The sequence below is a fragment of the Zootoca vivipara genome, chromosome 7, assembly GCF_965207765.1.
Source record: "Zootoca vivipara chromosome 7, rZooViv2.hap1.1, whole genome shotgun sequence".
NCBI lineage: Eukaryota > Metazoa > Chordata > Lepidosauria > Squamata > Lacertidae > Zootoca > Zootoca vivipara.
In genome coordinates this window covers 73,448,536-73,472,487 of record NC_142590.1, presented here as the reverse complement: position 1 = coordinate 73,472,487, position 23,952 = coordinate 73,448,536, and the positions used below count along the sequence as shown (strand labels likewise).

At 43.5% G+C, this 23,952-nt stretch overlaps 1 protein-coding gene across 2 annotated transcripts in view; it reads right to left on the bottom strand.

Moving 5' to 3' along the window:
* Positions 1-23,952, bottom strand: part of SRC (SRC proto-oncogene, non-receptor tyrosine kinase) — a 96,722-nt gene that overhangs the window by 8,994 nt on the left and 63,776 nt on the right. For both annotated transcript variants that reach the window (XM_035122157.3, XM_060277273.2), the window contains 7 exons: positions 11,877-11,975; positions 8,955-9,058; positions 5,177-5,326; positions 3,433-3,588; positions 3,058-3,237; positions 2,176-2,252; positions 307-460 (listed from right to left, as the gene is read on the bottom strand). In XM_035122157.3, coding sequence (XP_034978048.1) covers positions 307-460; positions 2,176-2,252; positions 3,058-3,237; positions 3,433-3,588; positions 5,177-5,326; positions 8,955-9,058; positions 11,877-11,975 — 920 coding nt within the window. The remainder of the gene's footprint in view (positions 1-306; positions 461-2,175; positions 2,253-3,057; positions 3,238-3,432; positions 3,589-5,176; positions 5,327-8,954; positions 9,059-11,876; positions 11,976-23,952) is intronic.

Below are 23,952 nucleotides of genomic sequence, written 5' to 3'. Positions count from 1 at the left end.
ATATATTATTCAGCACACAACAAAAGGAAGAAATGAAGGATGTTGACAACCAAGTCTACCACTACTTCTGCATCATTCACCGGCAATAGCAAAAGTGTAGGAATCCAGGGCATAGAATCATAGAAATGTACTCAGCAATTTGTCATGTTGGCATGAAGGCTCCCTTTTCACGTTGTCTTGCTAATGCTTCCTGCTTTGGGGCCGCGGGGCTTTTACTCTGCATTGCTACCCAGACTTCTTCCAGCTCTGAAGCACTAACTAGTTTGCAGCTGCTTATTTCTTCCAAGTGGAAAGTGCAGCTCATACCTTGCCTTGCCGTGTATTCATTGTCCTCAATCAGCCGGGCCAGTCCAAAGTCAGCTACCTTGCACACCAGGTTTTCCCCCACAAGGATGTTGGCAGCTCGGAGATCTCTGTGTACGTAGTTCATCCTCTCCACATAAGCCATGCCAGATGCAATCTGGAACAATCCCAAACACAAAAGAAAACCGGTGTGGTGGAATAGTTAAGGTAGAGCTTTCTAAACTGTGTCGTGACACATTAGTGTGTCGGCCGCAGTGTGTAGGTTAGGGTTACCACAAAATGATGCAAAACTGAGTTACTGTGTTGTGAAAGGATGCGTGTCCAAAAAGTGTCACCAGCTTGAAAAGTTTGGAAAGCTCTGAGTTAAGGACTAGGACCTGGGACACCAGGGTTCAAATCCGCACTCAGCTATGAAGCTCGCTGGGTGACCCTGGGCCAGTCACTGTCTCTCAGCCTAACCTGCCTCACAGGGTTGTTCTGAGGATAAAACAGGGAGAGGGGAAACTATGTACACCAGTTTGAGGTCCTTGAAGTTCAGGTGGGATATAAATGTAGTAAAAAATATACAAATTTGCTTTAATGATTATTATGATCTATCAGAGCTTACCCATAAAGCATTAGTCAAATCAGCCAGCTCTATTCAGCCATCTAGTCAGCCCAGGGTTACCAGGAATCAGGTAACTATTGAAGATATAGACTAATGTAGTAAAGCCGTGTGTGTGTGTGTGTGTGTGTGTGTGTGTGTGTGTGTGTGTGTGTGTGTTAAATATCAAACCAACCAGCAAAAGCAATGAACTTGGAGTCAAATGAACCTACAGTTCTCTTGAAAAGTAAAGGGACTGAATGAAGCTAAACCTATGAAAAAGGAGGTATTTGTCAGCCAATATCAGGTGGGCTGCCTATCTTGCATAGCTGCTAATGTTGCATTGACTGAAACAGATGTTCATCGACAAAAACCGCACCACAAACCCTTAATAGTCAGTTTGAGGAACAAGAACAATTAAGATGTATGACCAAAGCAATGCCAAGTGTCGTAAGGTCTTTAAGAAAATATATGTTAAAATATTGTAAATATTTCACCTAGGCATATTTATAAAATAAGAAATAAAAATTGTATATGGATAATGAAAGATACAACACCAAAAAAAGGGAAGACTGTTAGAAACAGAAGAAGAAGAAGGGAAGTTGCAGAACCATAATATTAGAAATATGATTGGAATTGATACACACACACACACACACACACATTTCTTTTTTGCTTTTTTCTTTTCTTTTTTTTCTTTTCTTTTTTCCTCTCCCCTCTTTTTTTAAAAAAATCTCTTCATAGGTTTATTTCAAGATATGTGATTTATTTTGTCTACCATTTTTTAGGCTGTGAAATATAATTGATATCATATACACTATAAGAAAACAACTGGAAATGTTGACAAAATTTATTGATTTGTACCAGTGTTTATTCGGTAAATTTAATAAAGATTATGTTTAAAAAGAAAAAGAAAGAAACAGATGTTCATCAGCACTCTGTCTCAGCTGGCGCACACAGAAAATGAGATATGGGAAGAGGCTCGAATGCCAAAAAGGGAGCAAGACATGGTCAGAGATCTTATATAGATTTGAAGGAAACCAAAGGGCACTGGAAAATGCTTCGCCAGTAACACCCCCCACCAACAGAAAAGCAGCATGTCAGGGAGACAGATTTTACAACAGCTAGTTGTCATGCTAAATATTTGTATGCAGGGAGATACTATTATAGGCAAACATGTGAAATAGGCAATCTTCCAACAGTGGCCTAGAGTCATACAGATCTGGAAAAGCAGCATCCTACAAGCCTACAGCATATGTAGATTGGCTCTTAAAGCATGCTAGACTCACCTGAGCTGCCATATCTACCAGTTGGGGCAGCCTCAAGTACTTGCCCATCTCCCCTTTCAAGAAATCCAGGAGGCTTCCTAGAGCAGAACATACACTTGTCAGTAATTGAAGTTGGAGTAAACCCTAAACTTTTGCAGATGTTTTCCCTCTGCAGAATTTGCAGCTGTTTTAATCTCACAGAGCAAACAATACAATTTAACTGAGCCAACGAGCTGTTTTTTAAAGAGTGTAGAAAGAATTTAAGCCTTAACAAAAACCCTTCATTAGTTTTTCCTCACATCTTGATTGAACTGTAATTTACACTCCCCAAATGTTGCAGCAACATGGGAAGCAAGGGTTGAATTGTTTGCCAAACAATCACAAGGCCTCTTCAGTGCTTATTCTTATTTATTAAATTGGTTAAAGTCACTTTTATCTTGCCTAGAGCAACCCAAAGCAATTTACAAACAAACAGGTAATAAACCCCACACAGATACAATAAAACCACACAAACAACCGCGTAAATCCATTCAGCCCACATCTGTAACACATCCTTTTGGCTATGTCAGGCATGGCCAAATGTGGCTCTCCAGATGTTTTGGGACTACAATTCCCATCACCCTTGACCACTGGTCCTGTTACCGGTAGCTAGGGATGATGGGAGTTGTAGTCCCAAAACATCTGGAGGGCCACATTTGGCCATGCCTGGGTTATGTGAATTGGTGCTTAGATGGTGCCTAATTGACAAGCTCATTTTCCAAATGCTGCCTGTTCTGAATGACTGGGTAAAATGTTTCTGCTCCCAACATTAGATTCCTAGCCCATTTAATTTTGCCCTTTCAGTCTGAGGGGGAGAACATCCAAACAAGACATCTGGTACACTGCCCTTAATACATTGCTCACCTTTACACATGTATTCTGTTACAATATAAATGGGTTCCTCTGAAACCACAGCATAGAGCTGCACCAGCTTCTCATGGCGCAGCTTCTTCATGACCTGTGCCTCCTGCAGAAATGCCTCCGGAGACATTGTCCCAGGTTTCAGAGTCTTTATTGCCACCCTGGTGGTGCCATTCCAGGTCCCTGGAGTAGAAATATAAGTAGATTAACAAAGGCATCCTTTTCACTAATGAACACTTAAGCTAGTACCATGCCTCCTACAGATTGTGCAGCCGGGGGCCTTGCCTAATTTCCCCTTGCTGAAAGACATGGCCTGAAATATGCCCATCGGGCTAGAAGGCGAACTTTGTGGCTCAGGTACCTGCTAGAAATCCTTACCCATCCACACTTCTCCAAAACAGCCTTGCCCAAGCTTCACCTCTAACCGCAGCGACTCCCGGGGGATTTCCCAAGCATCCTTTGCCAGACCTTGTGTTTGAGGCTTGCTGGTTGGGCAGACATTGGTGAGACGATGACACAAGCCATCTGCATGTTCTGAGGAAGAGGGACACAGATATCACAATACGGCATAAGAAACATCACTTTAAGTGAAACGTGTCTTAAGAATATGGAACTATTTCTCTCCTTCTCAAACCCAGTTTGAATCTCCTTGAGTCTCTATTTCTTACTCTCTCTCTCTCTCTCTCTCTCTCTCTCTCTCTCTCTCTCTCTCTCTCTCTCTCTGTGTGTGTGTGTGTGTGAGATTTTTCTATATAAAATGTTCTTCAAATCCCAAGGAAGCACTTAAATGGGACAAGCACCAGAACACTTTCTAAGGTGTCTCAGACTGCATTTCCTATAAGGATTCATTGCCCTACTTAATTGTTCTACCTAACTCAGAGAAAAGAAATTGCAAAAAACAGTAATTTCCCAAAAAGAGTCCTCTTAGAACCAGGTTCATAATGCCATATACTGACTCCAACATAAAAGAAAGAAACCTATCACAAGTTCAGAAGCACTATCTATGATTCATCAAACATCTTACCATGCTAAGAAGTGAAAGATTTTAAAATCTTAAAATACAGTTATGAAAGTCAGATATATATGTCTTGGTCTGATTTCATACCGATTGCCCACCAGAATTTCCAGGTTGCTGCCAGAATCTTATAACCATTTCATAGTTGCCCACAATTCTACATTATCAGGTAGAAGTGCACATTTTTTTGGAAACAACTAATATCTTGCAGCTCTGAAGACAACTAAATGGTTGTTCAGTTGGGACTCAGTAAGTGGCAGGTCAATTTAGGGCCAGTTCACAGCAAACAATAATCCCATAATTCAATTAGGAACTGCATATTTCCTTGGATGCAATGAAGTACAACCAACATGATCAGAACCATCTATGTCTGAAGAAAGGACATCATCCAAGAAGCTGCCCAGCTTCTTTTCCCTACCATCTCAATTACCAAATGTAAACCGACTTTCTTTTTTCATCCCAGCTCTCTCTTGCACTATTTACCATTCTTCACCACCGTCATCTGACAATCACTTCCTGTCTCTAACACTCTGCCAGTGTCTACCCAAGTCAGAAGTATCCAGAAAATATGTATCTTTCCAACTTATTTTCTTCTGCAGCAGAAACCTATTGAAAGGGCGCACCTTGTTCAGCCTTGCCATCCTGCTTGACATCAGGCAAACTGAGATTTGCAGCTTTGTGGTGCAGTGGCAGCTGGACTATAATACCATTGCAACCTTTTGATTTCATGGAATCATAGAACTCTAGAGTTGGAAGGGCTCTCAGGGTCATCTAGTCCAACCCCCTGCAATGCAGGAAATTCTGCCCACAACCATCCCTGGGTGGGCTCGAACCACCAACCTTCTGGTTACAAGCCAGACACACTGATGCTCAAAATCATGGTGGATCAGTCTGCTTAATTATCATGGAATAATATACAGGGAGCCAATATATGGAGCCAATATGCTGTTTTATGGTAGGGGGTGGCAATCTCTTTAAGTACGTATGGTGCCCATAAGATGCTGTCCAAGCAGGTTCACTTTTGCTTTTTAGTTCAAGGTACCTTAGACAGAGCCTCTGTATTCTGCAAAGAAATTCTGCATTATCAGAAGCCGAAATGGCACTTACTGGAGTAATAGGCCACCAGTTGCTGAAGGCTGCTGAACTGTGTGCGGGAAGTGATGTAGAAGCCACCGTTGTCTAGCTTGCGGATCTTGTAATGCTTCACGTTGAGTCCTTTGGCATTGTCAAAATCTGAGACAGAGAGGCAATAGGCACCTACCAGAAAAAAGCAGAAACAGCTCAGGATTGGGTTTAAGAGATACTTCGCAGCCAATACGTAGCGGAACTGACTACCAAGAGAATAGCATTATTTATTATTTCAAAGGTTAGAATAAAATATTAACAGCATTGCAAAGGTTTAGAATCGATCAGTGTTTCTCAAACTTGGGTCTCCAGTTGTTTTTGGGTGACAACTCCCATTATCCCTAGCTAGCAGGACCAGTGGTCAGAGATGATGGGAATTGTAGTCCAAAAACAGCTGGAGACCCAAGTTTGGGAAACCCTGGTTTAGATGCCCAAGGAACAAAGAAGAGGTGAAGGACTGTAGCTCAGTGGTAGAGTCCCTGATTAAATAATAATAATAATAATAATAATAATAATAATAATAATAATAATAATAATAGTAATAATAATATATTATTTATATCCTGCCCATCTGGGCGGCTTCCAACAAAAGATTAAAAATACATTAAGACATCAGTCATTAAAAACTTCCCTAAACAAGGCTGCCTTCAGATGTCTTCTTTGCAAACCAAAGGTCCCAGGCTCAATCTCTGGCATCTCCAGGTAGGTCAGGAGAGACCCGCCCGAGATTCTAGAAGTATGTTGTCTATCAACATTGACAGTACTCAGCTAGATGGACCTATCGTCTGGCTCAATAAAAAGCAGCTTCCCATGTCCCTATGTAGCATATGCATATACCCTGATTCAGCCAGCACAGATGTGAGATGGTCCATCTTGTAAAAAATGAGAACCAAGTATAGGAAAACTAATAGATTAAAAACCTTATCTATTCATCATTTCCTTGTGGCACTTTAGGATGGGGAAAATGTTGAACACACAGGTTTTCAAGGAAGCCTCTCACATGTCCTCATGACATGTCCATGAAAGAGAGCTGGTGCTGCCGTCAGCAGATTAGTAACTTCACAGCAGAATTCATATGAAGGGAGGGGGGCAGGATGCAGAGTAGATACCTTTGAAGAACAAAAGCAGCTGGCAAGGCCAGGTCTGTCTAATTATGGCCTCCAGCTGGCTCAGCTTCCACTCTGATCCTGTCAAACTTCAGCAGCTAATTTGTGCAGGGTTAACGTAAACCTCAGAGACCTTTGCTGCAGCACCTCAAGGGGAGGGAAATAGGTACTGGCAGCAAATCTATAGGGAATTGTCCTTTCTTCCTGTATTGCTAATGCTATGCACCAATTATATGGGGAAACTGTTGTTGCGTTAACACCCAAAAGCTGACACAAGTTCTGTGGAAGCTAGGATTATTGGGCAAAGGTTTTCAAAACACAGGACAGCAGCATTTTTGAAACTGGCTTTTGAAAAGAGCTCATTCCTCAATTTCTTGTGTGGTACCTGCTATACATTGACCGCAATTAAGAATGTGAATGAACTATTTAGTACCTGAATGCGATATTAATGTTCTGTAAAGTTTAAGGCCATTAGTAAAACATAGGATTACAGTATTAACTCTTCCTCTCCTTTGGTTTCTTGTATGTTCCTAACATCTGCTCCAGAGGGTGGGGGGGGGCTCCAGAGTAGATGGGGGCCCCCTCTGGAGGCTAAGGGGGAAGAAAAGAAACTAGAGCTTCTGTTGTGCAAATGAATTTAGAGAGTGATCCCTGTTAAAAAGACATCCTGGTCACATTGGCTGCTGCTTTTGTCCTCAATGGAATCACCACCACCCCATTCCTTCTGCTCCATGGCTAGCCACAGAGTGTCTTACACATCACACATTATTTGTATGTCAGCTCCCAACTTTAGTTCCAGGCAAAAACATCCACAACCTAATAAACCACCAGGTTACTGAGGTTGCATGGGCAAAACTTTCTATGCAGAGATAATTGGCAACAGCACCGGATATCCAGATTCTGAAGTGAGAAAAAGCTGAACTCTGCAACCTGCATGAATTATTCAAATTAAGCATGCTTTTCCGTTTTTGTTTAAATTTTTATGCTTCTACTAGTCATGAGGAGGAGCTAGGGATCACGCACAGCACCAAGGTCTTCCTCCAACATCTGGAAATGTTGTTTAGCCATTTCTCCAGCTTACACAACTGAATTCTCAAATCTATTCTCACATCCACAAGAACTAGAAGCTAGTTTCCTGGGTTGATCGCACATGAGGATTTTGTATATATGGCATCGGAGATAATTTCAGAGAAGAGCAGAGAAATCTTGAGTTGAATATATTGAACAGAATATGCCTGGCAGACATTCTGTCACTGCTGAAGTGTCGTAACCACATGCTCCTGCTATATCTCCAGTGCCTCTCTCCTCACCCTAATAAATACCTGACCTGCTCACAGCAATGATGCTTGATCCCTCCATGCGCTTATGCCCTTCTTGACATGCCAGTCACATATGACAGAAATGGGAAGGGCAGGGCAAAGGACATCCTGAGCTAAACTCTGCTCACATGGCTTTTATTTCTGGCACGCGTGTGTTGCTACCACCAACTGGTTCCTACAATGCCACTCACACCCAAACACAAACTTCATTAAACAGCTCCTATAAACGCAACAACAAACTGCCCCTGGCAGCAAGGATAGGAGGGAACTGCAGAGTTCCTTGTTGCCATTGGTTACCCAGCTATTCCCAGCTCAGTGACCCAGTTTCAGCACCATTCCCTTGTAAAGAGGACAGGCACAGGACCAGAATCTCTGTTTACGTTAGATATTTAAATCCCATCCAGTTCTCCACCAATCAAATCAGAACAGGGCGGGAGTCAGAGAGATTACTGATTGGTTAATAGAACAGACTATGGCTAGCATACAAGGAGAGAGGGTGAGGGTGAGGAGGGGAACATGGACATAACAATAACACACACTCTTGAGTTAAGATACCTGATATTAAGAGCCTTGGGCCAGAACTAAAAAGGACCAGAGGACTGTACAAGCTCCAGGCTCTGGAATTGAAAACTTCCAATGCTGTAGAACTATCCAGAATGAAAAGTGAGTCCACGCACATTTGTGGCAGCTATAATGTTGAAATGCCAGCGTTACTCACCAATTATTATTGCTTGTTATTATCATAGTTAAGTATCTCAAGATAAGAGACCAGCTGGAGCAAGTTCATACTAACATTCTGAATTTTCCCCAAGTAGTTTCAGCAGCCCAAGGGCGTCCATATCCTTGTGTCTGTAGGCCCAGGGCCATCTCAAGCATGTCGGGCGCCCTGGTGCGGCGATCACTCTGTCGCCCCCGTCCTGGTGGGCGGGCGCAGCGCGGCACCCTGTCGCCCCGCGCCACCCAGCCTACCCCTAGAGCCGGACCTGTGTAGGCCCCTCCTCACCCTCCCTTTGCAGCAGAAATACCTGCACTTGGAAGCAGCTCTTTAGTGCATCTCTGGTTGAGTCAGAATGGCGACTTGCCCAGAAACACACTTTATTGATCATCTGAGGCCACCAAATTCTTACACCTGCTAAAGTAAGTCTTTTGGGCTTTACTTCCCAATTTAAACTTGGAAACAAAGAATGTACTTCAGCTATCAGAAGTTTAGGAAACGGTCTTTTATGAACATGGAAAACCAAATACTGTCCCAGATGCAAGGGAAGTGAGCTCTGAACACCAGCTTGTTCTCATAGAAACTGCTATTTCGAGAGATGTTAAATAAATTGCCATTACCTTTTGTTGTCTCACTCTCTCTTGCCAAGAATGTCCCCCGGGGATTCTCTGGATTGAGTAGTAACCGTTCTGACTCTCGGCGGGTTATCTTGCCAAAATACCACCTACAATAGTGGAATACACATGAGCATGGGAGAGGTCCCATTTTGCCAAGTTCTTCCAGTCACTGTTAACTTTTTTAAATATTGAAGGATCAATCTTCTTATTAGTGCACAACTTCTACATGGCAAGTGCCTGGGCCAAGGGCTTCTGACCAACAGGAAGCAAGACTACACACTTTTCTTCTGAATGTTTGAACTGACGTGCTAAGCTCTCATTCTTTGGGTCAAGAGCTTGAAAGTAGGGCTCTATAAAATATAAGAATAATTATGACCTTCCCAGGAATACCTTGCAAATTTGAAATTAATTAGCAGGTTCGCGACAGGAAAAAGAAGGGGAAAAAGAAGTGCAACAATGCATAACTCATATGTGAAAAATCACTGTCATAAGATGTGATGAAAACCACTGACTCGCTTGGCTTTAAAAGAGGATTTTAGACAAATTCATGGAGTATAAAGGCTACAATTCCTATTTCCAATATTCAATGTTCAAGTATGAATGTCATTGCTTATGTTACCAAAATAGCACTGCCCACAAACAAAAGAGGTGTTGGTAGGCTTGGGGGAAGGTTTGTAGAAGTAACATATCACTGGGGGCGGGGGGGGGAACTAAATGGGGAAACCCAAAAATGTGCAAATAAGGATTAAGTACAGTCAATATAAAATGCTGACTGACTTTTTTTTTGGGGGGGGGGGACACTGGAAAACGCAGGTTGTGGGAGAATAAGATTGCAGTTTTCTGGAGGAAGGCGCTGAATAGGAACACTCCACACACTGCTTGTGGGTTTCCCAGAGGCATCTGACTAGCTTCTTCCAACAAACAATGCTAAAATAGATGGACATTTGTTCTGATCCAGCAGAGCTCTTTTTGAGTTCTTACATAAATCACTTATCCTAGGATAAAAGACGACATTCTGAAATGCACTAAATTTTGCCAAGGGCTGCTAGATTCTTAACTCCTTAAAGCCTGATAAATATGTGAACACCAAGGCTGAAGGAAGCTCATGTGTTTTCATGCCAGGAAAACATTGTCCTGATCCATGGTCCTGTGAGAGGCATCTATGGGCCAGACTAGGCCCCAGAAGTGTTGAATACTCATTCAACAGTGTTTCTCTAATAAGGGCCTGATCATCCGCCGCTCCTTTGGTGCACATTGTTTCTTACACAGGGGTGATATCAGTGTGAGGGGGAGCATTTTGTATGAAGGAGTTCTAATTTACAGACTTTTATTCCATCTACAGATATTAAGTTAGATCACTGGAAAGTTGGGGGCTCGTCACCACAGTTTTCTAGATTCTCCTTGCCACAAAAGCTGCAATGTGAAAAACAAAACCCGTTCCAAGCAGGCACTTCGCCAAAAGGTCATCCGAGGATTGGAGAAACAGGCCACCAAGTTGGGAGGTGTTTCAAAATCCTGTGAAATTTTCCTGGACGGTGTGCAAAAATGTTGAAGATTCTGAACCCGTTCTAAGAAGCACACCAATGTCATGCTAGCACTCATACATAAACACTTATTCCACTCTAATGATCAAATGGTAACCTCCATGTATGAATGAGTCTTTATAGGTAACAAACCATAGAGCAAGCTCATTTTTATAGTCATAAATATTTCTGTCAGATGCTAAACTGCCCAGAAGTTCAAAAAAAATGGTGCTGTGGGTTAAACCACAGAGCCTAGGGCTTGCCAATCAGAAGGTCGGCAGTTCAAATCCCTGCGACAGGGTGAGCTCCTGTTCCTTGGTCCCTGCTCCTGCCAACCTAGCAGTTTGAAAGCACGTCAAAGTGCAAGTAGATAAATAGGTACCGCTACAGTGGGAAGGTAAACGGTGTTCCCATGTGCTGCTCTGGTTCGCCAGAAGCGAACACATGACCCGGAAGCTGTACGTCGGCTCCCTCAGCCAATAAAGCGAGATGAGCATTGCAACCCCAGAGTTGTCTGCAACTGGACCTAATGGTCAGGGGTCCCTTTACCTTTACATTTTACCTACTAGTAAGGTGGAAATATCCAGTAGTGTACTATCCAAAAGTGACTTAGTTGGAAAGCAAACTTCAGTATTAAATAAACTGAATAGCTTCAGTAGGTACATGCAGGACATTAAGAACTGTACCTCATAAACAGAACTGGATGGTATGAAAGGTCCACTGAGGGCAGGGCTAGGTAACTCTCTAGAGGTGGTTGGACTCTAGCTCCCATTATCCTCAGCCATCATGGTCAATGGTGAAGGATGATGGGAGTTGTAGTCAAGCAACATCTTGAAGGCCTGAAGTTCCCCAAGCCAGGTGTAGGGAGTGAGAAACACATAGTAAACAGTTCATGAGTCATTAGGTCTCTCTCTGAGAGATGCATGTGCTTTATACAATCATTGACATTATTTTTTTCAGATACTGTGGTATTCACTAGTGTGTCCCCCTCCCCCAAGAAACCAGTGTTTTTCAAAAATGGCGCTGAACATCTAATAGGAAGGAAAGACTAATCATATCTTAAAAGCCAGCAAGTTGCTATAGACCCAATTAGCCATGCACATCACTCAATTACTCCACTCTTGACCACTGAAGTTGGCTTAAAGCTGTATGAGTGAACTGATTCAACCTCAGAGCATTGTGTCCAAAGTGATACGAGAATTCTAGATACAGTGTTCAGTCTGAGACCACTCTTCCGCCCAGAAACTAAAGGATCAATACATGTGTGACACAAAGTCAGGAATTATCTGGGGAAATGAGGGGTGCCCCTGACCGTTATGGCTAGAAGGCTTGGGTTAGAAGCTAGAAGGCCTGGCAGAAGCGTTGCACTGTTTATCAAAACTATCTAAAATATTTCAATTACTCTTCAGCCTGGATGGAGTCTGAGGGTGCAACATAGTTACTGGGGATGTAGCCTTTCTGGCCAGTTGTGAGCGAGTGAGCCAGCCACCAATCTCCTTCCCTGCAAAACACAAAACAAAGGAATACATCAGTGAAGACAAAATAGGTCAAATTACCTTCCCAACTCACTGGCATCCCCAGACTCCCCAAGACTCCCCTGGATTGGATTCCAATCCAGTTCCTCTTGACCCCACTGCTTAGACTAGGGCGGGTCAAAATGTATACTTGTGGCCTACTCTATGTTTGCTTGTGGGTCAGAATTCTGCAACCCCTTTGTGGATGGTGAAGCTCAACAAAGAAGATGATGGTAACCAACAGTTTTGTGTGTGTGTGTGTGTGTGTGTGTGTGTGTGTGTGTACACATGAAGGTACTTCCTGAACAATCTTGTCCCTCCCCTCGAAGCTGATCAGTAGGCAATCCCTTTGCTTTTCCAGAAGGTATAAGAGAAAGCAACATTAAATGTACAGAAAATACATACAGTTTATGAAATGTTATTATTATTTATGTTAAGGCATTTATATCCCACCTTTCTGAATAAAAATTCTGCCAAGGTGGCTTAAGCATACATTCATTCAAATTTGGCAGGGCTGCTGGGAGCCAAATCTGATTTGCACTAGAGTTGCTTGAGGAATTCAACCTTTGCGAATTCCTGCACAAATAACTCGGGGTCAATCTGCAGGATGGAATTTTGCTATTCATTGCATTTTGCACTTCTCCAAAAGTTGCAACACTGTTCTTGGACATTTAAATGTATCAAAAAACACTTTTAAATATCTATAGTCTTTCAAAATACATTTTTTATTATTAAATGTATTAAAATGCATACTTAAATAAATATTGAGAGGATTTTTTTAATTAAAAAATCAGATTAATGTGGAAATGAATCGGAATGGAATTACAGGTGAAACCATGCAAAAGGGACACAGACCAAAATAGACAGAAGTGCCCATCCCTAGCTTGCAGAACATGGACTGGCCATCCTGGCTTAGACAAAAAGAAGAGGATGTTGACTAAATAAAAACCCATTCACCCAACAAAAACAGTTTTGCATGATTTATGTGATATATTCCAATCAAACAATGCAGGATTTCTTTGCAGCAAGCTCTTCAACCCATGACTGGAGTGCCGGTAATGAGGATAACTCAAGCAAATAAGGTGGTCTCCATAGCAACTGAACTGTGTCATTATCTGAGATTCCACAGCTGGCACCTTATGAGTTTGGTTAAATGACAAATAACACAAGATCCTTTTAAACAAGGAGTTTCCTTACTTAAAAAGGCATGTCAAGTACCCATTGAAAATACCTTTGGAGCCATTTGAATCTGAACCAAATCTGGCTGCTGTATGAAGCATTGGAAGTCCAAGAAAGCAGGGTTGGGAATGGGGAGGAAATAGGCACACAAAACAAAACAAAACAAAAAAGAAAAGAAAAATTGTGATAATAAAAAGGGAACACAGAGCTCAAAAGCAAAAGTTTTTTTATTTAAAAAAAAACACTAGAGCATAAAGCAATACTTGGAACATAACACTAGAGTACATACATGCAGCCCGGGGGGGTGGGGGGTGGAGAGAATAAGAAATGAAGGAGAAACTATATCCTAGAAAAGGGCACAAGCATGCTGCATCTGAAGTCGGTAGACAAAATGCTACTCGGTTGGATAAGCTAAGCCAGGGGTCGGCAAACTAAGGCCCGCAGGCCAGATCAGGCCCAATTGCCTCCAGGATCTGGCCCGTGGACTGTCCATAGATCGGAGTGGGGATTCTGTTCATTTGGGCTGGACCATTTCCCCCCCTGCGCCATTCCATTCCCCCCCTCCCGCACACACACCGTGGCGGCGCCTCCTCCCTCCCTCCTCCTGGCTTCTCCCCGCCCTGCCTAGAGGAGGGCGGGGGCTAGGCTGAGCTGGCTGAGTGCCATTTTAAGCAGCCCCTCTCCGGAGCCAGCCCTTTCACACTGCTCATCTTCCCTCTGTCGCTGCTGCTGCTGCCCTGGTACTCCTGTGGCCCAGAGAGCGGAGCGGACGAGTTCACTCTGCCTACCCATGAGAAGCAGCAGCAGCGGTGGTGGTGGTGGCGGCAGCCCCTGGGAAAGTAAGTGCAGCGGCTGGGGCTGGGGAGGACTACTTGCCCCCCTCGCCTCTTCTTCCAGCTCCCCTCCCCCGGTGCTGCTTCTCCAGCCCGCCACAAGGTCTGAGGAACAGTGGACCGGCCCACAGCTAAAAAAAATTGCCGACCCCTGAGCTAAGCTGTGCAGAATAGGTAAGGCAATGTAGTTTGAGGATTATGCAATCTTCTGAGTTGCACAGAACTCCTCCATCAAGCAGAAATGTAAAGGGAAAGAAATGTGAAACACACATTTAACAAACTTGTTGTTTAGTCGTTTAGTCGTGTCCGACTCTTCGTGACCCCATGGACCATAGCACGCCAGGCACTCCTGTCTTGCACTGCCTCCCGCAATTTGGTCAAACTCATGTTCGTAGCTTCGAGAACTTAGCTTTAGCTAAACTTAGCTTTAGCTAAACTTAGCTTTAGTCAATCTCGATAGGTTTAGTCATGGATATAGCCAAGGCGAGGGCGGCGGCGGCGGCGGCGGCGGGGGGGGGGTAGGCAAGAAAGGGTAGAATCAATGCACAATTCTACAGCCTGTTCCAATTTTTTTTAACCATGGTTATAAGATTGGGGCCATTATGTCTATTAACCAACTGTTTATTGGAGAAGAACGTAGAAGAGACCAGAACCGAGTAAGACAAGTTGTAAGGAAATGTATCTTACTTTGCAATTCTACTTGCAGCCTAGAATTCGCTGGGCACACATGTTCATACCATGCTGGGTTCTATCCAACTACTGTACATTCTACTTTCAGTAAGTAAGTACAGAAATCAATGGATCTAAGTAGGTCATATCTGTTCTGAGTATGACTAGGAATGGATACAACCCAGTGACTTCAGAAGCAGCAAGCTCAGGCTCTTACAAAAATTGTAGCTAGCAAGACTTGATGGAGAGGATGTTCAAAGCCATGCTCCATCACTCTACCAAATTATGTAAAGCTGCTGTCTCTCCTAGAAGAAACTAAGTAATGCCAAACTGCAGAAGTGTTGAATTCTGAATAGTTTGTTGTGGATTCAGGAAGGCAAAAGTGCAATACCCACACAGGAATTTAATACACCAAATATGTTCTGATCCCAGTAGTGTCAGGTAAGAAATCTGTGTTTCCAAGCAGTCTCTATCAGCATCCCACACAGGACATAGCACTGTAAATGCAATATATCCTGGGGCAAAGCAGGTCAGAGGGTGAAGAATGCAGGCAGGACTACCCCCCCCCCCCAATCCCAATCCCCAGGTCTGCATTTTTCTTTTCTGTGCTAAAATGACTAAGCCCCAAAGCACTCGAGGAATGTCCAGGTGGCTTGGAATGTCTTTATCTTGCAGAATCACACAGAGACTGCCACTGGCAAGGAGGCAGCGGGTGGAAAATAGTTAGCCTAACTCTCCAAAATGCCTGGGAACGATAAAACTGTACTCTCCGGTCAAGTGCCAACCTAATGTTTCTTCCTCCATAGGTTTCTGAATTTTACTGACTCCCCTGTCACAGAGTTAACTTTCTAAACAAAAGGCAAAATCTTCCCCACATCCTGGGAAGGTATAGGAAGGATTATATATAACCTTGAAAACAAGCCACATTATGCATCACCATCGAAAGACAATCAAGTGCTATTTCTCACAGGCTTTTTAAGAAGCATGAAGGAAGCTCCACAAAGTGAGCAGCATCTGAAACTTGGACACATCATATGACCCTGAGTCGGACCCCTGACCTATCCAGCAGCCAGCAACTGGCAGCAGCTTTCTCAAGGTCTAGTGGACAACTCCAGAAAAACTAGTTTGGGGGAGCCAAGTGGTGGCAAAGACAATTTTTATGCTAGCTATTTTTTTTATCATACTTTAATAGCCATCTGCAGTTCACTCCAGGTTTGTTGTATCTGCAACATGAAATGCAACTGCCATGAGTTTGCCAGCCATCAGCCATACTCAGGGGCAAGTGGAATTGTACTGGTCAGGATCCTTGACACAGTGCTCATGTTTGCTTAGTTGAATAGGAACAAATTTCTAGCTTCCAGTGTCCGTGTCTGCAGGGACGGTCAACCAGAAACTCAGGCAGACTGGAAATTATAAAGGAACCTATTCCCCCCACCTATATACCGCCATTGGATTAATGCAATTGAAAATCAGACTGGTGAAATCATGGTACCAGCCTGGCCAACACAGCTACCATAAGGAAATGGGACTACAATACTCATTGCAACATACACAGGTGACATCACCACTTCATTATCATAGGGGGAGGATGTGTGAAATAGTTCCTCTCATCTGCAAAAAAAACATAAAATTGCCCCATCATAGAAAACAAAATTGGTTCACAATGATGGCGCCAACCTTAAGCAATAAGGCAGCAGGTGACTGATTAAAGTGTAGCAAATAGTTTAGTGTTTATTATGCTATAAAACACTGTGTTTTATATATGGGGCTATCATTTGGTTTTTCTGCCTCTGGCACTAAAAGGCATCTTTTTCATGCAAACACCCTGCCCCGCCCACATGTGCAAATGAGTTGGTAAAGCCAGATGTGCATGCTGCAGAGAACTGCAAGGACCAACGCACACAAAACAGCTGCCGGTGGAGGCTGTTTTAAATGAGTCCCTGCAGAATCATGTACCACAGAGTGGTGTACACAGAAGTAACCAAGAAGGGGAGCTATTTAAAATGCTGCCTACACAGTGGGCGCACACCAACTGAATGTCTCTCTCTCAGTTCAGCAGGTTGTTTGATGGGAGATTCACAGTACTATGGATAGAAGTATGCAATCTGTGTATCAGGAAGATGCTCACCATGGAGAGGTTATATAAAACGATGGATTCATGGTTACACCAATGCCCAAATGTTTGTTTGGGTTTGTAAATCCTGCATATGATAAGCTTTCCCACCTATGTTGGGAGCATGGGTGATAGCATGCTTTTAGACAGAGGGGTCTTCTAAACCTCAGGCATATTCCATTAGCACACCTGACACCTGCAGTCCCAACATGAACTGAGCAGAAGCTAGTCCCTGGTGCAGATTTATACCAAATGTGGAAAGTGACAATATTTTTTTCCTTTAAAAACAATGATTATCAGAGACCAAGGACACATTCTAGCCAGGCAGAAACATTCAATGATCATGCAAAGTAGGTATGGTGAAAGATGGCCTGGGCAAAGCAGGTGCGGCTGGTGAGGGTTTGTGTCCTGGGGAGGCTCAGACAGATAAGCCTGGGGATTGCATTTGGGCCTGAAGGTTCCCCATCTCTCTGCTACCTGAAGGGTTGGAGGGGTAAACTCCTAGTGATTATATATTTTCCCACAATAGATTTGCCACCGTAGGGAAAGATTACCCAGCTATTGCACAGAATGCAGACCATTATGTAAATGGGGGGAACGACCTTATGTTGATATTGTTTATGTAACTTGTTGGAATTTTATTTGCTGTTAACAAACTGATTTATTAATTGCAAAAATGCTTCAGTTACTGTTTTCGGCCTTATAGTGCCAGCACACTGAAACTGGATCCATTCCTATGGGAAGGAATACTTGGTTTGGAATGACAGGCAAAATAAAACGGTATGCCAGCCCATTAAAAAGGGCTCCAAGATATCCGCCCCCCCGCTCTCTCACACACGGCTGTTACCCAATAGAATTATTGTAATTGGGGCAGAAGTGGGAAGAATGCCAGAGAACAGTGGGAATGTTATTCACTCGAGGAAGAGGCTGCAAGAGGCAGCCTGAATATTAGAAATGAGTGATGCTCCCTTCTCTCCTTCTGTGATATTTTGGTGTCCCTGTTTAATTTGCTGCAACCACAAGGGAAAGCTGAGCTTTTCGTTCTTAACCCCTGCAATTTCTTCCAAGGCAGTCTTGAGAGAGATCTTCTGAAGATTATAAACTTTTCAGCACAACCTTCCAGACAAGTGAATAACTAAGCAGAGACACAAATTGTGAAGGATAAATCTTCCTGGTTTGGAGCCTGGCAAGACTTGAGTTCAAAAGCTCTGTTCAGCGCCTATGAAAATAGGTGACTCTCAACAAGCTGGTCTCACTCTTGCTTCCTCTCAGCTTAACCTACCTATTGGAGAGGCTGCCTCAACCCCTGCCTTCACAGCTGGGGAATCTTTGCTTGGGATCGATTTTACTGTACACCACTTAAATAAATGGTTTGAAGTGGCCTAAGCATACAGAGTTGTTGAGAGGATAAAAGGGGTAAGATAAAAATAGGAAGATATGCCACATTGCCCTCAGCTGCTTGGAGGAAGAGTGGGATGCAAATAAGTGTGGAAGGAGTGGGGGGTTCACAAGGCTACAAGGCAAACCCTTTCAGTGCGAAAACTCTCTCCTCATCACTGGAGATTCCACCTTGGATTACTCAACACTCCCAGGGGCAGAGCTTTCCCTGCAATGGTGCCTTCCCTAAAGAATGCTCTGCCAACTGAGGTTTGCCAGGCCCTGTCTATTTATTGTTTCCAGAGGCTAGTAACATGTGCTGTACATGAAGGGCTATCACAAAGAAGAGAGCAGAGGCTTGTTCCCTGTTGCTTCAGAGGGCAGGAGCAGATCCAGGGGGCTTAAGTTAGAGAGGGGTAGAATTTGACTGAACAGTAGAGGGAAAGGAAGAGCAGTTTGGCAAGGGTACTAATTACCCAAGGGGTCGGTGGGCTCTCCCACGCTGGAGGTCTTCAAGCAGAGCCTGTCAACTGTCTGCTGAAGGTGCTCTAAGGTAGCCTTTGCCAAGCTGGCGTACTCCAGATGTTTTTGGCTACAACTCCCATCAGCCCCAGCCAGGACTCACGGGCGAAGGGCACAAAGTTGGCTATGGCTGCTCTGTCTACCCCTGCATAAAGGAGGGGGTTGACTTGATGGTTTATGAGACTGCCCTGCACTTCTTGGAGGGAAGGTGGCTTCTGCAAGCAGTGCAACTCTTAAGCAGGTACTCCCCTCACCACCACCTCCCCCCCCGACAGAACCGTAATAGCAAATACGGTGGTGTAAAGAATGTGTATTTAGACCCATTCTATCCCTGAAGTGTCCTAGTTAAAACATTGGATGCATGGCCATAATCTAGGGTTGCCATATTTCAAAAAGTGAAAATCCGGGTTTTCCCAGACATTTTAGCTGCTTTTCGGAAATTTCGCTTGGATGCCATTTTCAACAGCCAAATCCTGGCTATGTCTGGGAAATTTGAGACATATGGCAGCCTTACCATAACCCCCACAACTAGGTTTATAGAGCCATGCAGGCTAATGAAGTCCAAACACAGTGAGTTCTGGGGATGTTTGGGGCTACCCGTGAATACAAACACTCCTAGATGCATAGCTGTATATCAGGTGTGTGTAACGAATATCTGGCTGGCCTTGGCAGAGGGACAATTTCTTATACAGTCATACCTTGATTTAAGTATGCTTCGGTTTGAGTACTTTCAGTTTAAGTACTCCGCGGACCCGTCTGGAACGGATTAATCCACTTTCCATTACTTTCAATAGGAAAGTTCGCTTCAGGTTAAGTACACTTCAGGTTAAGTACGGACTTCCAAAACCAATTACACTTATACTTCGGGTTAAGTACACTTCAGGTTGAGTACTCCACGGACCCATCTGGAACGGATTAATCCACATTCCATAAGAAGAAGAAGAAGAAGAAGAAGAAGAAGAAGAAGAAGAAGAAGAAGAAGAAGAAGAAGAAGAAGAGGAGGAGTTTGGATTTGATATTCTGCTTTATCACTACCGGAAGGAGTCTCAAAGCGGCTAACAATCTCCTTTCCCCTCCTCCCCCACAACAGACACTCTGTGAGGTGGGTGGGGCTGAGAGACTTCAGAGAAGTGTGACTAGCCCAAGGTCACTTTCAATGGGAAAGTTCGCTTCAGGTTAAGTACACTTCAGGTTAAGTACAGACTTCCGGAACCAATTGTGTACTTAAACCGAGGTACCACTGTACTAGATCTGCAGGAAGAGCTGGCTAAAATCACCAGATGTATGCCTGGCTAGCTGTTAATATGGCACTATTTTCACATAGTGCATAGCCAGAAAGCATTCTAAACGCTGCTATGCAGTGATGCGCGAGCTACCACTTCTAAAATAACAGGTACTCCTCACCCAGGCTCTGTTTCTTAAACTGTGTAAAACAGAAGGAAGATAAAGAGGTACAAATGAGGAAGAGGAAGCTGCAAAAGGAAAAAAAAATCCAAGTAGAAGGAAAGCCCCAAGTTCCCCATCCTGATTAATGTCACAGGAAAGTACAGCTTGGGTAAGCACATGCCAGGAAAATCCATTGTAAGTAGGGAGATCATGCTATCTTCTCATCTTTGGGTGTCGGAATACTAATAACCACTCCCAATCTGGTGACTGCTTAGAGAGGTTCAGAAGTTCCCCAGGGTATATGTGCTTCCCTATCCACTTCAGTGGAAGGACATGCCAGCTCCTATGAGAGGCCTACAGATAGACCTCTCCATTGGAATGAATGGGGAAACCCAGAGTCAACTTCTGTCTGGGTCAGTTTAATCCGCACACTGCAAATCCATTGCTTGGGAAACCTCAATGAATTTTAAGACAGAATGTTTATTAAGATAAAACTTTTTTTCCAGAGCCAAGCTGCTAGGTCAAGGCACTGCATGATGCTGCTTTCTTTGGAAAGACATAAGCGACAAGTCGAACGATCAGAACTTCTGAACCTATCTTGTACGGTACTAAGCAATTATCCATGTTCATCTATTTTTCAAGTAAAGGTATCCACTTCTACTAAAGGCAGTCAAAAATGGCTTCCTCTCCGCTGCATACCTCTGACTGGGGGGGGGGGGGCGTGCAACTACAGCCACAGCTATGGAATTATATGGCTGGGTCAGCACAACCTGCCAAATGCAGCGTGTATCTCTCAGAAACTTCCTCCCCTCGCAACATGTTGCTAGGCAGAAGGCCAGGCACCTTAGCTATTCAAAAGATTGCAGTTCATTACTGCTACAGTATCTCTGTGAGAACCACACTCTTATCCTAAACTCCAACAGTGAAGCGATATTGGATATTGTGAAATACATAGCTTGAGACTCATTTCTCCTCTACATGCTTCAGTACAAAGCCTTTAAAAAACCACCTCATCTTCCTATGAGGGCCATTCTGTTCTCAGCGTTATTTATACCAGAGGCAGCTGTGAAGCTGCCAGCGCTCACAATATTGCATTTAGTTCCTTTGAAGCAAAAGAATGCACACTTGCTTTGTACCTGGAAAGTGTGCCAAACAGCCAAAAACCAGAGCTTTCAGTATTCAAAAATGTCTATTTTTGTTTCTGCGGTTTAAAAAAATAAGGAAAATATTTAGGTTAGAAATACTTACCTGCGAAATTTAAGTTTGGATATCAGCAATACTTACGTTTTTTATACTGAGAAGTTCAAGGAAGCAAACCTGTTCAAGGATAGTTCTACGGCAAGGGGTAGGCAAACAGTTGCCAGTTTGGCAGAGCTGGCCAAGGCATCATGATAATTTGGCTATACCAAGTGGCACTCTCTTTTTAACACAGTCCACCCAGACGCTATCCAGTGGAAGACTCGTTTTTGTGATAGGGAGAGCTAGGCAACAGCAATAATGTGCTTTTGTGCAACTCCTTTTGGCAGGTCTTGGTGGACAGATCCGCCTCTCTTACTCTCGACAATCTAAATGGTGCTTTAAAAACTGCCATCTGGTTTTGCCACATGGAAGTTCTATTCTTGCAATCTGAATGAAACGACTGATGCCCCACATGTACAAGTTGAACCACTTCTGACCACTGTGCTGAAACAGTAGGAGTGGTCAAAAGCCACCATAACATGGAGAGAGAGAGAACCTCTATTGGAATATTTCCATTCATAAGCTACGGGGATTCATTATATCACCATGTGCAAGCACCTGACTCTATACTGTCTGATGTATCCCTGAAATGTGGAGGCTAGTGGTGGTTGCTCGGTGGTACCAAGAAGAACATTTTCTAACACTCAGCATGCACACTCAAACTATTTTTTGCTACTTCATATGTTCAAGGCCTAAGCCCTCGACAATGAAAACAGGTTCTAGCACTCTGACCTGGTCCAAATTAAAGTCCTCAAGTCAGGGCTCTAAAGAAGAAGAAAAAACATGCAGAGCTCCATTTCCTTTGCACCATCACAGAATTGTTTAAAAAGCCACAAATAGATTATTAAAATATTAATATTGCAAGAGAAACTTTAGCTCCGAATGTTTACTGGCCTGACCTTGAGTAGGATTAAATATACTACACACACACACACACACACAGAGAGAGAGAGAGAGAGAGAGAGAGAGAGAGAGAGAGAGAGAGAGAGAGAGAGAGAGAGAGAGCAAGTATATATATACTTGCCAGGCCAAACAGCAAGTTCTCAGGAAAAACGGATGTTTAATTTCTAGGTCTTAAGGTTCAACAGGTATATAATGCTTGCTGGCTAACCCTGTATGGGTAAATGTGTTTAGACCAAATATAAAATCCTTCCCCTGCAGCATTTTCTCACCTCCTATCATGAACTTCAAGAATGCATGTTGCATTCAGAGGCTAGTAACATGAAGTTTGGTCAGTGAAAAGAATCTCAACAGCAGGTGTGCAGAACAGAAAGAGGAATACACCCTTTGTCACCTTCATTTCCCCATGAGAGAGAGAGAGAAACTAGCAGACTTATCTGCCTATATCCCATTACAGTTGATTTAAACAGACTAGGTATGCGTAGGATTATAGCCCTAGGCAAGTAAGCAATGAATGGGGGAAGAGATAAATGAAATCATATAAGAGCTGGAATAATAAGCTTAAATGAATGGTGCTTTCACACTCATAATCTTTGCTAGCTGGATACAGCCAGCTCAGTTGGCAACACAGGCAGTTCCTTCCCTGTAATACCACAATTCAATCAATAGTCCATAGTGCACCATTATTCTTTTCAAAGTCATCTGAATCAGAGTTATTTGAACAACATCTAGGGGGCCACAGGCATCCCACTCCTGTTCCAATTCTTCCATGGTTTATTGTGTATTCAACTGGAATGAAATCTACTCATCTCCTTCCCAAGTTGCATTTGTCCCTCACAGGAAGAATGTCTACCCATATGGTTACAAGCAGAACCAGGGCCGTCTTAACCATAGGTGTTAGGGGTGCGGGGCACCGGGGCACCGGGCTCACCATGTGTTCAGGGGCAAGCAAGCCAGTGAGGCACTGAGGCAGCCGGCTGGCTCTGCCCTCCTGCACACCTGGGATTGGCGTAGGGACATGCACACTACCCACCCGACGAGCTACCCAGCCTAGCGCTGCTGCTTCACACTCCTCTGTGCCCTGCTTTGCCCTGTCTGCATGCCTCAATGGCTAGCCCAGAGTGTGCTGCCCCCCCCAAAGGTTGACAACTCTGGGCAACCAGGGGGAGGGGTGCCAGCCGGATTTTTGCACCCCGGCGCTGCATATGCTTAAGACAGCCCTGAGCAGAACAATAAGAAGTCTGGGATATCCCTACATGATTTTAATGTTCTTCAGAAGAGGCAGAGCCAGCTGTATATACTCAGTTCTTATTAAACTATATGCAAACTTTACTCAAATAAGGCATATGGTACTAGGGGGTCCCATTTCCCCCAATGAATTGAAAATTGCTGATGGTCTTGTTGAACCACTTAACTATTTTGCTTGCCTGTTGTAGCAATTGTCACCTGCTGTGCAACATGCTGTATGATTTTTAATTGCCTTTTTACTGCTTCTTTTATTTCTTATATTGTATTTTATCGTATTTATTGAATTTGCATTCCAATGTAAAATGCAATATAATAAAAGAGGCAGTCAAAATGCAATCAAAAATCAAAATCAATATGTAATGTGGACATGTAACAGACCCTCTGAATGAAGCTCATGGACCGTTGTTGGTGCACAGACCGCAGTCTGGAATCCCCTGAGCTACTGGACAACTCATACACAGGTACTTAATGATGCCTGCTTATGTTGCCCAGAACTCT